This window comes from Balaenoptera acutorostrata, chromosome 1, assembly GCF_949987535.1.
Source record: "Balaenoptera acutorostrata chromosome 1, mBalAcu1.1, whole genome shotgun sequence".
Classification (NCBI taxonomy): Eukaryota; Metazoa; Chordata; class Mammalia; order Artiodactyla; family Balaenopteridae; genus Balaenoptera; species Balaenoptera acutorostrata.
The window spans coordinates 180,237,564-180,250,985 of NC_080064.1; the positions used below are offsets into that span (position 1 = coordinate 180,237,564).

Sequence of the window (13,422 nt, forward strand, 5' to 3'; positions counted from 1 at the left end):
TGAGGTTCATATTGAATTCTTCTCTCTTCCAGGTTATTATTCTTTCATTAAATTATGCCATTTAAAAAAAAACTTTGTCATATGAGTAAGAAAAAATATGTATTCTTTTCTAATTGTTTGTTAGGGCTTCTGAAGACCTTAAGACTCATATGGTTGTGGCTAATACAATGGAGGACTTTCAGAAGGAGCTTGATTCTGGGAAGGTAAGAGACTTCCGCGAAGTTTTGAATATAAACATATTTCAATAAACGGTATTTTAAGACTCACTGAATTTATGCATGATGTTAATCCCTTTTTCAAAGCCTGTCACACAAAAGGATTATATATTACTCAGCATTACATACTCTTGTTTTCCGCTGTCTTTCCTGCAGCATTACATTATATCATTTTTGGATAACACTGTAAACTGATTATGTAACAGTTTTTTTCCCATGCTCATTTTGCTGGCTGAACAAAATTCATTCTGTATGACCCCTAATATTTTTATTATTGAAAAATTTCGTTTTCTCAGTTTGATGTAAGTTCCTAAAGTAAGCATTGTTCTAGTTTTAGAAATGTACAGATTCCTAAAATAAGGAAGGCCCGTTTCTATTCTCTGAGCATATATACTTACCCAGATCTTAGTTGACTGAACTTTCTGAATAATAAAAGAAACATATTACTTATTTCTAAGTCTGTTTTTGAGAATGAGTGTGTACTTCTGGATTCCTTAAAACTACACAGGTTTCCCTAATGGCTCTTTAAGATTTTCAGCTTTATGTGTTGTGTGTATGCAGAAGTTGCCAGCCCAAACTTAATTTTCATAAAGAAGAGGTCTTGATTTGCAAAGTTATTAATTCCTGGAATGAATCACTTATGAACTTTAGTATTTTGGTGCACATGTTTGATTATACAGCCAGTCCTGTGTCCCCAGGTTATAAATGAGAAAACCATGGACCAGAGTCTAAATAAATTATCCCAAGCCGTACAGAAGCAGACCTGGTATTAGAATTTAGATTTCTCTTCTGATTCAGCTTAACACATTATTGACTGGGGGATTTTTGCAGAAACTTATGCCTGTGGCCATAATACATCTCTGGTCAAAAATGTGTTAATGTACTTTCTTCTGTATCTTTTTTTTTTTTTAATTCATGGTGAGGGTATAAGACAAAATTTTGCTTGGTTATGTTCATTCCCTCCTAATATGTCTCTTATTGCATGAGCTGAGAAAATGTTAATCTCTCTGGCTCTCAGTTTACTAATCTGTGAAATGAGTACAAAATAGATGGTATCAAAACCCCCTTCAGATCATAACTCTTCAGTATTTAGCCTTCTGTTATTCTTGGTTTATTGCCCTTGTAATCTTCCACCTTTCTGGTGTCCATAATTTGCCATGTGACTTCAAACTATATACTTCTAATCTCTGTTTCTTCTAGCCCTCTGCCTGGAGAATGGATAGCCATCTGATTCTGTGTATATTTTTTCTTTCACTCTAATTTATTTTTTATAATGTTTTGTTCCATTAATTGTTGACTTTTAAAATTTCCTGTATTATAGAAACATGGTAGTCACTTTTGCAGTACAGTCTTAAAGACATTGCATAAGAGTTAATAAATCGATAGAGTATCAGTTAATCCATTGCTGTCAAAGAAATGAATCTCAGCAGATGTTAGTGGAATCATATCTTTTATTCTAATATTAGATAAGATACAGGAGAGATTTCAACATCTCTCCTGAACCGGAATATAGTATTTTAGTTGTGTGTCCGAAGATCATGTAGAGATCAAAGCAGATTTTGTTTCTTGTATTCAGTAGTCAGTTTCATCCCTCATCTCACCTCACGTTGGTCAGCTTAGGTATGTTGACTGACCATCAAGCAAGCTTTGAGGCTGTTGTATATAAAGTTGGATTTACTGGGAGGGGAGAAGGAGGAAGGGATCTTCAGAACTTGAATGTAGGTGAGAGTTTGATTTTCTACTCTTCCCTGTTGGTATAAATGAAAAAAAACATTTTTTTTATGTCTGATTTATAGGACTTGATTTTAGCAAATTTTTCCAAGGGGATATGATCTTAATTGAATGAAAAATAAATGTCATTTATATGTAACATACTTATTATTGTTGACATTCATTATTAATCTGTTGATCAATGATTTTTGAGTATTAATATTTCTCGTCATTACCATTTTCTGCTGCAGAGTTCAAGATATATATTGTAAAAGATTGTGTCTTTTTAAAACATAGATGTAGAAGTAATAAAAGACAAAAAGGTAGAAACCTTTCCGTGGCTGAATAAATAGCCTAAAAATGCATGTTCTCCTTTCATATTAATGAATTATGTGTGTAGTAAAAAGAAATTTCAGGTCATATCATCTAAACTTCACTTTGAAGCTAGAAAGAATTAAATCATGGTTTTTTTTTAAATAAAATTATCATTTATGAGTCCAAATACATTTAATAACAGCTTGTGTTGAATTTGTTCATATGCTGCACCATTTTAAATTTTAAAAATTATTATTTTAGAAATACTTTCTCAAGGCTTAGTGATTTTTATTTTTTGCTTGGAGAAAAGAAAATAAGACTACTTACTGTAAACTTTGTGAAAGTTATTTTAAAAATAGCTTTAAGTGTTGTGAGTTAACACAAGTAAAATTTCTGAGAAACCAAATTTATTATTCAAAAACATTCTTTGTAATTGTCTTAATATTTTTATCATTACATAATTAGAGACTGATTAAAGTTTTCCCCCTATTCTGTCTTTTGGAATGAATTGTAATTCTTTTATGAATGTACAGTTTTTTCATGCTTTTTGTTTGTATAAATGCTAATGATTTACCAAGTTTCAATACAGGTAAGTAACTTTGTGTTATTTCAGCTCTTATATCTCTAGGTTTGTTTTTGCTTCAGTTTTCATTGAACAATTTCTATATTTAAATTTTATATTATTTATATATCCAATAATTATTAATTTTATATTATTTGTATATTTAATTAAAATATTTATATATTTAAAATAACTATATAATTGTTAATATATAATTTAAGTATATATTTTAAAACCTATACTAAAATTTTTCAAAATACTTGTTATTACCTTCCTTTCCACCTTCCCTTCACCCTTTCGTCCCACCCACCATGCCTAGAAGTTGACCGCCTCTTTATTGTCTTAATGCACATCATGAAAATAACAGTTTATCAACTGTGGGAATTAGACTAACATATTTTGCTTAATCAACACAAGAGACGTAGAAAACTAACCCTTCCTTGCCCTGCAGTAACGTTCTCCTGTTGAATTACTGGTTTTTTTGTAATGTCCTCATCTCTGTTTACTTTTACTTTACTTCTTAGAGAAACCTTTTGAAAAATGTTTAACCAAATCCCAAGTGCAAGGAAGGGTTTCCAGAAGGGACTCGATTTGAGCATGGAAGGTGTGGCTGGGACTAGTTGATGGGAAGTTGGCAAAGAAGCTGGATGACCTTCTAGTTGCTTTTAAACTAGCATTTCTAATGTTTGGGAATTATCCATGTCTTTGATCTCTCTGCTACTAACAGGAATTTTTTATAGGACTAATGCATAATTATTATTGCAGAGAAGCGTCATTTTGAAGTAGACATGCGATGAAAAATTTAAGATTAACAGCTGTGAGAAATCTTAATTCTTGTCTAGTCCAGTATCCACATTTTACAGAAGAAAACTCAGGGCTAGAGATTTTCATATAGGCAGTGAATTTCAAAATTAGGATAAAATCCCAGGTCTCTTGATTCTGCCTATTACTCTTTTTTTTTTTTTTTAACATTTATTAATTTATTTGGTTGTGCTGGGTCTTCGTTGTGGCAGCTGGGCTTGTTAGTTGCAGTTCTCCAACGCCTCATTTGCGGCACACAGGCTCCTTAGTTGTGGCATGTGAACTCTTAGTTGCGGCATGCACGTGGGATCTAGTTCCCTGACCAGGGATCGAACCCGGCCGGGCCCCCTGCATTGGGAGCGCAGAGTCTTAACTGCTGCACCATCAGGGAAGTCCCACTGCCTATTATTCTATATGGTCTATGAAAGAAAATTTGAGAGGTTTTTATTTCTGATACAAAATGATTTTTGATTTTTTTTTTTACTTTTAAAATACCCTTGGACTTGAAAAATGATTCACTTACCTATAACATGTTAAGAACAGCACGGTTTTTTTTATAAGGACGTATAAAGTGAGGTTTGCTTGATTGTTAATTGTTATCTTAACAACAGCTTAAAAATCAGTTTACTAGTTGTTCTTTCCCCTCTATCCTCCTCGTAACCACGTGGCCAGGTAGAGCAGGCAGCAGTGCAAATTTGAAATGAAAATGATTCGAAATTCACCCTTTGTTCCTTCTCTTCAGCACTATGTTGCAGCCAGTTTATTTGGACATTTAAGTGTATTGCAAAGATTCTTTGTTACATCCGGATGTTATATGATGTGTGGGTTTGGGATAGTGAAAGACATTCTTTGTTATCTCGAGTACCTCTGAGCAGAGTTGCTAGCAGGTTTGCAAAAATACCATGGCCTGAAAAAGACTGGGAGACCTATCCTGTTTGCTTATAGGTTTAATAGAGAACTCAAATGTTCCTTTTACAGAATGTAAATACTGAACGTTTTTCCTTGTTAGATTGCTCAGATTCCATTCTGTGGGGAAATGGACTGTGAAGATTGGATCAAAAAGACCACTGCCAGGTAAGATAATTACATGTAACAGATAAAACCCACGAGGTATTGCAGTGAAAAAGAATAGAAATGTATGGCATAAAAGAATGGAATTCTTATTTGTTTTTAATTTCAGGGATCAAGATCTTGAACCTGGTGCCCCGTCGATGGGAGCTAAAAGCCTTTGCATCCCCTTCAGACCACTCTGTGAGCTGCAGCCTGGAGCCCAGTGCGTCTGCGGCAAGAACCCTGCCAAGTTCTACACCTTGTTTGGTCGTAGTTACTAAGGGATAAGACAAAACCCCGTCTCCAACCCTCCTCACTTTTTAAGAAGTTGATACTATTATCTTCCCAGATATAGACAGTTTTATGATTTTTTTTTTTAAATAAAGGATCTAAAAGGAGGTCACATGAGAAAAATACCTATTCTTATGCCTAAATAGTGGAAAAGAGATTTTTCTGTAAACAACCCCAGTAATAAATATCATGAACTAATACTGTTCCATGTATTCATTTGTTTCCAAAATACCTGAATTCTATGCTACAGAGAAATTCCTATGAAGAGGTGAAGATAACTGCTCTGATCTAAGTATCCCTCATGTTTCAGACCTTGAACCACCAGTTTCCTGTTTCTTCTCTGTTGGAGTACTTCTTTTCCGTAACTCCTACTGAATTTAAAATTGCCCTAAATCTTTCTGATTAAAAAGCAAAACACAACCACGAATGTAACAAAAAAGATTTCTACTGAGCTCCTCTCTCCCTCTTGTGTCTCGTAGTTACTATGGGGTCTTCAAAACACCAGTCATGCTTTCTGAGAGAGTGGTCAGCCCTCCTCACCTCTCTGCTTCCTATTTTGCGTTCTCCCTCACGCTGCTTCTGCCTCCACTGCACCACTGTTCTCACAGAGCTCACGCTGCCACTCCTGCCCAGAGCTAACTTCTTCGTTCCTTGTCTTACCATAGCTCTCTGCTGCAGTTCTGCTGCTGTAACACGTTTCTCCTGTTTACTAAAATTACTCTCGTGACTTGCCCTTCTACCTTTCTGCCTCTTTTTCTCCGTCACGTGTCTCCCACTGGCTTCCCTCCCTTGGCCTGCTTCTTAGACATCAGTGTTCAGTGTCCCTACTTGGTCCTCTTCTTAGGCTCCCTGATCAGCCTCATCTCACCCCACGGTTTCAAATTGCATTAATAGGATGATGACTCCAACATTTTTATCGCCCAGTCTGACCTCTAGACCTCTATTCCAACTGCATCCTGGATTTTCTTGAGTGTTCCTCAGCATTTCAGGGCCGCCTGTCTCAGAAACCTCATTTCACTCTCGACTCCCAGACCTGTTCCTCCTACAGTACTTCCTGCCTGAAAGGTCAGTGTTACCAAAATGGACCCAGTAACCTAAACCAGAACCCCAAGAGTTCTCCCAGTCAGCCCCTCCAGCACCCCAGCAGCCCTTATTATCAGTTGGCTGTAAAACATACGGCTACTACCTCTGATGTCTCTTGGGTCCACCCTGTCACAGATCTGGATTGCCTTCTTGCCTGTTTCCTCTTATGCTGATTACTATACTGGCCTCCAGTTTCATCTCCAGGCCAGATTCCACATTTCCACAGGCTTTTTTTTTTTTCTTCTAGTGTGCAGTTTATTAAGATGTTTTTCTTCCCCTTAAAATCCCTTCGTGACTCACCATCAATCACTAACAGGATAAAATGTAAACCCTTTAGCCTATTCTGGTTCAGCCTACCTGTCTCCAGTCTCCTTTTCAACCAATCCAGCAGAGTCCTTTGCAACCTAACCATTTGGGGTTTCCTAAAAACAAAACGCTATTTCTCACCTCTGGCCCTTTGCCTGAAATGCCTTTCATCCCTCATTTCTAGTCTACTTGGTATAGATCCTTATTTCAGGGCCCTGCTCCAATATGCTTTCCCACTTGGTAGTGATAAATATACCAATAAAGGGCAAAGCTTCAAAAAGAGGACTTGAAATTCGAGCTGTGTTTTGAAGGGTGAGTAGAATTTTAATAAATAGAAGAGGAAGAACATTCCAGGCAGAAGGAACAGCATATGCAAAGCCTTTCAAAGTATCTGCTGTGTATGAGAACACAGCAAAACTGTCCTTAAGTTGGTGAGAAATTGTCAAATGAAAGATTAAATACAGCATGCTTTCAAGATCAATGTTTTGAGCATGTGTATTCATATGCCTAGCTTAATGAGATAAATATCTGGGCCACACTTTAGTACTCAGAATCAGTATTTCTTATTGATCTATGGCAGTTCAGGATGCTTTATCTTGTTTTTCTGCCCTTAGTAGCTGTGTAAGCTCCCTATTCCTTCAGTTGTAAAATGGAGACGAAGTCTAATATCTATTTCATAGTTATTCTACCTTATAAAATACTCAGAACAATACCTAGCACATAATAATAGCTAATGTTAGTTATGGCAGTGATGCAGGGTCACCTGGAAGTTGCTCCTTGTATACAGCTCGAGTGAACAGTTATTACCTTAGTGCCTAGGGGTTATTTTTTGGTTTTTGTTTTTCTGCAAACTAACAAATGCTTTAATGGACAAGGATTTTTTTAGCCAGTCCCTGACAAAAGCCTGAAAAGTAGATCAAAGACTCATAACCACATTTTGTTCTGTAGCCCCTGGCCATTTTGGAGGTGGCCATCTCTGACGCAAAGATAAATCCCCAGGCTATTTTTTGAAGCTTCAGATAAGTAGAGCTGATCACAGAAAAGCTTGACCTTTGCTCCTTTAAGGGAATCCACTATTTAAAGGAACTCTACAGTAAGTAGTTATGCTAAGGAAGGAATCCTTCACCCCAAATCTACATGTGATAAATTGTCTATTTTCTTAAATTGAGGTTCAGCTAAAATATCAGAACTCTTTCAGAGACCTTAAGCATGGTGGTGTTTTTCAAAAGGGTGTATAAACCTGACTCCAAACAATATCCTTTAAGAAATAATCACCATTTTTTACTTGCAGACCACAGCCACTAACTAGATACCCGACTGACGGCCACAAAAGTAATTGTGTGCCTAGCGTTTGTGGTTTGCAAAAAGAAACAAGTCAAGGTGTATTTACTACTGGCTCTGCTCACTGGGATTTCCGGTATAGATCACATGTTAGCAATCTCTAGTTTATCCATGACAGTGTGTTTAAAATAGTTCCTGGACTGCCCTGGTGGTGTAGTGGTTAAGAATCCGCCTACCAATGCAGGGGACACGGGTTTGATCCCTGTTCCGGGAAGATTCCACATGCTGCGGGGCTACGGAGCCCACATGCCGCAACTACTGAAGTCCTCTAGCTCTAGGGCCCACGTGCCGCAACTACTGAGCCTGCAAGCCACAACTACTGAGCCCACGTACTGCAACTACTGAAGCCCGTGCACCTAGAGCCTGTGCTCCACAACAAGAGAAGCCACCGCAATGAGAAGCCCGTGCACCGCAATGAAGAGTAGCCCCCGCTCGACGCAACTACAGAAAGCCCACGTACAGCAATGAAGACCCAACACAGACCAAAAAAAAAAAACTTCCTAATTATGCCAGTAAGTCACATGAAGCCCTTATGAGAATTGGACAGTAACAGCAACTCATTTGGCTGCTACTGGAGAGGCTTCGAGTCTTAAGATCAGCAGCAGTGGAACACTCCATAAGACAAGCAGAAACAAGGCATTATGGCTAGAGAGTGTGGCTGTATCACCCTACTTATATTTGATTTTAGTTATAAATATTGATACTAGTCATTTGTCATATAACTATGGTGTTCAGCGGCTGTCAGGAGCATCAAAAGTTTGGGGAGGCAGCTACCCCTACCCTGTTATTTTCAAACATATCTTTGGCCCTTTGTCATTTTTACTACGTCTAGAAAAGGCTAGCCATTTATTTCTTTAATAAATTGAGTGCTCGCTCCGTACAAAGTGCCAGAGAAGACAGTAGTGAGTTAAACCAAACATGCTTTTTCCCTTTCTTGGCTTTATCTCCTCAAAGTTGTTCCAATTTAGGTGGAAAATCAGGCAATCAAGTGGACATGGAGATGGAGCAATGGTAGGAGGCCATTGCCTAGTGACAATGACACTGACACGTCATGAGATGATCCTTGCCAATAGTAGCACACTGAGAACTACCCTACACTAGAGATGTTAACAGCTGGAAAATTAAACTACCCTATTCTGCCACACCCATCAGGCTTAATATAACAAATACAAACACATTTCTATGGCTCAGTAGGTGATGTTAAACCAGTGGCTTTGTTCAACTTTACTGGAAGATTTAAGAGCTTGGAACATCAATAGTACTGAAATGATATAAAAAGATCCTATTAAATAAGTCTCATGTAATAGGGGTATTTCAAATATATTTTAAGTATGTCACCAAAACCAAATTTTGTGATTGAGAAATACCTGCTGAATGAGTGAGGAGCTTGGGGTTTAACAGGCTGGTGACAGTGTTTGCATGGGAGTTACTTTATATGTGCTAAATAGGTAATCGGATTATATTTCCCTCATTCATTCATTTTCTCCACTCTCCTGGACAATTATTTCATAACTTTTTTCTCCTGGGATTTTCCATACTTCCCCCTTCTGACTTTTGGTTGATCATCTTGATTTCTCTTTCACTAAGATAGAGAAAATATGAACAGAACCTGCAGAACCCTCCACCACATCTACCCCACTCATATGTCCGTATATCCTCCTTCTCTGCTGTTTCAGACGAACCGTCTTCTTTTTTTTAAATTTATTTTATTGAAGTATAGTATATGATTTACAATGTTGTGTTAATTTCTGCTGTACAGCAAAGTGACCCAGTTATACTCTTTTTCATATTCTTTTCCATAATGGTTTATCCCAGGATATTGAATGTAGTTCCCTGTGCTGTACAGTAGGACCTTGTTGTTTATCCATCCTATAGATAATAGTTTGCATCTGCTAATCCCAAACTCCCAATACTTCCCTCCCCCCTCCCCCTTGGCAACCACAAGTCTGTTCTCTATGTCTGTGAGTCTGTTTCATAGCTATGTTCATTTGTGTCTTATTTTAGATTCCACATATAAGTGATATCATATGGTATTTATCTTTCTCTTTCTGACTTAGTATGGTAATCTCTAGGTCCATCCATGTTGCTGCAAATGGCATTATTTCATTCTTTTTTAAGGTTGAGTGATATTCCATTGTATATATGTACCACATCTTCTTTATCCATTCATCTGTCGATGGACATGTAGGTTGTTTCCATGTCTTGGCTATTGTGAATAGTGCTGCTAGGACCATAGGGGTACATGAATCTTTTTGAATTATGTTTTTGTCCCTATGTATGCCCAGGAGTGAGATTGCTGGATCATATGGTGGTTCTATTTTTAGCTTTTTAAGGACCCTCCACACTGTTCTCCACAGGGCCGCACCAATTTACACTCCCACCAACAGTGTAGGAGGGTTCCCTTTTCTCCACACCCACTCGAGCATTCGTTATTTGTAGATTTTTTTAATGATGGCCATTCTGACCGGTGTGAGGTGATATCACATTGTAGTTTTGATTTGCATTTCTCTAATAATTAGAGGTGTAGAGCATTTTTCATGTGCTTGCTGGTCATCTGTATGTCCTCTTTGGAGAAATGTCTATTTAGGCAGATGAACTTCTCATAGCAAAGGGCAAACCCTCCTCTTGTGCACTTGTCCTCTCATCCCCTCTGGCCTTCTCAATGGTGGCACTTCAGCAACCCTCCCCATGTGTCATCACATCTTCTTTCACTACTGGATCTTTCCATCAGCTTACAAATGTGCTGCTATCTTCCCCAACCTAAAAATACCCTTTCTTGGCTCCATATTCCTTTTGCTTTACCGTAAAATTCCTTGAAAGAATTGTCTGTACTTGCCATCTCTGATTTCTCCTCTCTGTTCTCTTGAACCCACTTCATGTTTGCCCTCTTGCTAAGGTTGCCAATGGCCTCCATGTGGTTAAATCCAGTCGTCATTCCCAGTCCTCATGTTTCTTGCCCTCTCAACATTTGACTCAGCTGGTTCTCTCCTCTTTTTTTTTTTTTTTAACATCTTTATTGGAGTATAATTGCTTTACAATGGTGTGTTAGTTTCTGCTTTATAACAAAGTGAATCAGTTATACATATTCATATGTTCCCATATCTCTTCCCTCTTGCACCTCCCTCCCTCCCACCCTCCCTATCCCACCCCTCTAGGTGGTCACAGAGCACCGAGCTGATCTCCCTGTGCTATGCGGCTGCTTCCCCCTAGGTATCTATTTTACGTTTGGTAGTGTATATATGTCCATGCCACTCTCTCACTTTGTCACAGCTTACCCTTCCCCCTCCCCATATCCTCAAGTCCATTCTCTAGTAGGTCTGTGTCTTTATTCCCGTCTTGCCCCTAGGTTCTTCATGACCATTTTTTTTTCTTAGATTCCCTATGTATGTGTTAGCATACTGTATTTATTTTTCTCTTTCTGACTTACTTCACTCTCTATGACAGACTCTGAGTCCATCCACCTCACTACAAAAAACTCAATTTCGTTTTTTTTTATGGCTGAGTAACATTCCATTGTATATATGTGCCACATCTTCTTTATCCATTCATCTGTCGATGGACACTTAGGTTGCTTCCATGTCCTGGCTATTGTAAATAGAGCTAAAATGAACATTGTGGTACATGACTCTTTTTGAATTATGGTTTTCTCAGGGTATATGCCCAGTAGTAGATTGCTGGGTCATATGGTAGTTCTATTTTTAGTTTTTTAAGGAACCTCCATAGTGTTCTCCATAGTGGCTGTATCAATTTACATTCCTACCAACAGTGCAAGAGTGTTCCCTTTTCTCCACACCCTCTCCAGCATTTATTGTTTGTAGATTTTTTGAGGATGGCCATTCTGACCGGTGTGAGATGATATCTCATTGTAGTTTTGATTTGCATTTCTCTAATGATTAATGATGTTGAGCATTCTTTCATGTGTTTGTTGGCAATGTGTATATCTTCTTTGGAGAAATGTCTATTTAGGTCTTCTGCCCATTTTTGGATTGGGTTGTTTGCTTTTTTGATATTGAGCTGCATGAGCTGCTTGTAAATTTTGGAGATTAATCCTTTCTCCTCCTCATTGAAGCACATTCTTCCTTGGCCTTCAGAATACTTTACTCTCCAATTTTCCCTTTCATTCCTCTGGTCCCTCCCTCTTATCTATTTGTATCTTCTTTTTCTGTTTTCTCTCATTTCCTTGGTTATCTCAGGCAGTCTTATGGCTTTTAAATCTGTATATTGTCAATTCTCAAGATCATGTATTCCCAGCTTATCCATCTCCTCTGAACTGCAGACCCCCTTGTTTAACTCCCTACTTAGCGCTTCAACTTGGATGTCTAATAGATACACCAAAAGACGTCATTTCCACCTCTTGCTCCCACTCTGTTCCTACAACTGTCACCTTTGTTTTACCTTCATCTCAGTTGCAATGGCATTCTTCTAGGCCAAAACCCTTAGTGTCACCTTGACTGTTCTCTTTCTCTCGTACCTCACATCCAATTGCTCAGCCAATGCTGTTGACTCTAACTTCAAATATATCCTGGATATATTCAGGGCCCTGGGATTGCTTTAATGCTCTGCTGTTGCTGTGTTGAAACTTTGAATAAGGAAAAAAATTTAATTGTGATAAAATAACATAAAGTTTATCATCTTAATCATTTTTAATTGTACACTTCAGTGTTGAGTATGTTTATACTGTTGGGCAACCAATCACCAGATCTTTTTCATCTTGTAAAACTGAAACTCAAAACCCTTTAAGCAACAACTCCCTCACGCCCTCCTCCACTCAGCCCCTGGCTACCATCATTCTACTTTCTGTTTCTATGAATTTGACTATGTTAGATAGCCCATATAATTGGTATCGCACAACATGTGTTTTGTGACTGGCTTATTTCACAGGGCATAATAACGTCCTCAAGTTTCTTCTATGTTGTAACATGTGTCAAAGTTTCCTTCCTTTTTAAGATGGAATAATATTCCATTGTATGTATAGATCACATTTTGTTTATCCTTTCTTCTGTCAATGGACACTTGAGTTTCTTCCATCTCTTGGCTATTGAGAATAGTGCTGCTGTGAACACCGGTGTACAAATATCCCTTTGAGACTCTGCTTTCAATTCTTTTGAATATCCAGAAGTGGGATTACTGGATCATATGACACTTCTATTTTCAATTGTTTGAGGAACTGCCATACTGTTTTCCATAGTGCCTGCACCATTTAAAAACTCAGTAATTTTTGAACAAAGGATCTTGCACTGCCATTGTACTAGAGCTATATTGTTATATAGCTGGTTCTGCCTGGATATTCCCACTTCCTACCTGGTCTAAGTCGCCCATACTTTCTTTAGATTATTGCCAATAGCCCCCTAACTGGTACCTCTGCCCCATGGTATCTCAACATGGGATCCAATTATTCTTTTAAAACATAAATTAGATCTTGTCATTCTTCTCCACAATCTCCCATCTCAGGACCCCACATGATCTGCCCCCTCCCTCCATCACCTCCCTGACTTCATATTCTATTTCTCTCCCTCAGTCACTCCTCCTCAACCGTGCTGAACTCTTTGGGTGGTCCTTGAACTTCCTGTGCCCGTTGCTTCCTCTGCCTAGAAAGATCTTCTTCAGATGTCTTCATGGCCCAGTTTCTTACCTCCTTTACTCAAAGAACATCTCAGTAAATTCGTCCCTGACCACTTTATTTAAAATTACAACCTCACCCCTTTGCCAACACTCTATCCCTCTTCTGTGCTTCATTTGTCTCCATCA

The 13,422-nt window shown here is 38.1% G+C and overlaps 1 protein-coding gene across 1 annotated transcript in view; it reads left to right on the plus strand.

Moving 5' to 3' along the window:
* Positions 1–5,142, plus strand: part of EPRS1 (glutamyl-prolyl-tRNA synthetase 1) — a 67,773-nt gene extending 62,631 nt beyond the window's left edge. Inside the window, exons 30-32 of the mRNA XM_007172074.3 lie at positions 125–203; positions 4,613–4,677; positions 4,784–5,142. Coding sequence (XP_007172136.2) covers positions 125–203; positions 4,613–4,677; positions 4,784–4,934 — 295 coding nt within the window. The 3' untranslated portion in view covers positions 4,935–5,142. The remainder of the gene's footprint in view (positions 1–124; positions 204–4,612; positions 4,678–4,783) is intronic.
* The last annotated feature ends 8,280 nt before the right edge of the window (positions 5,143–13,422 follow it).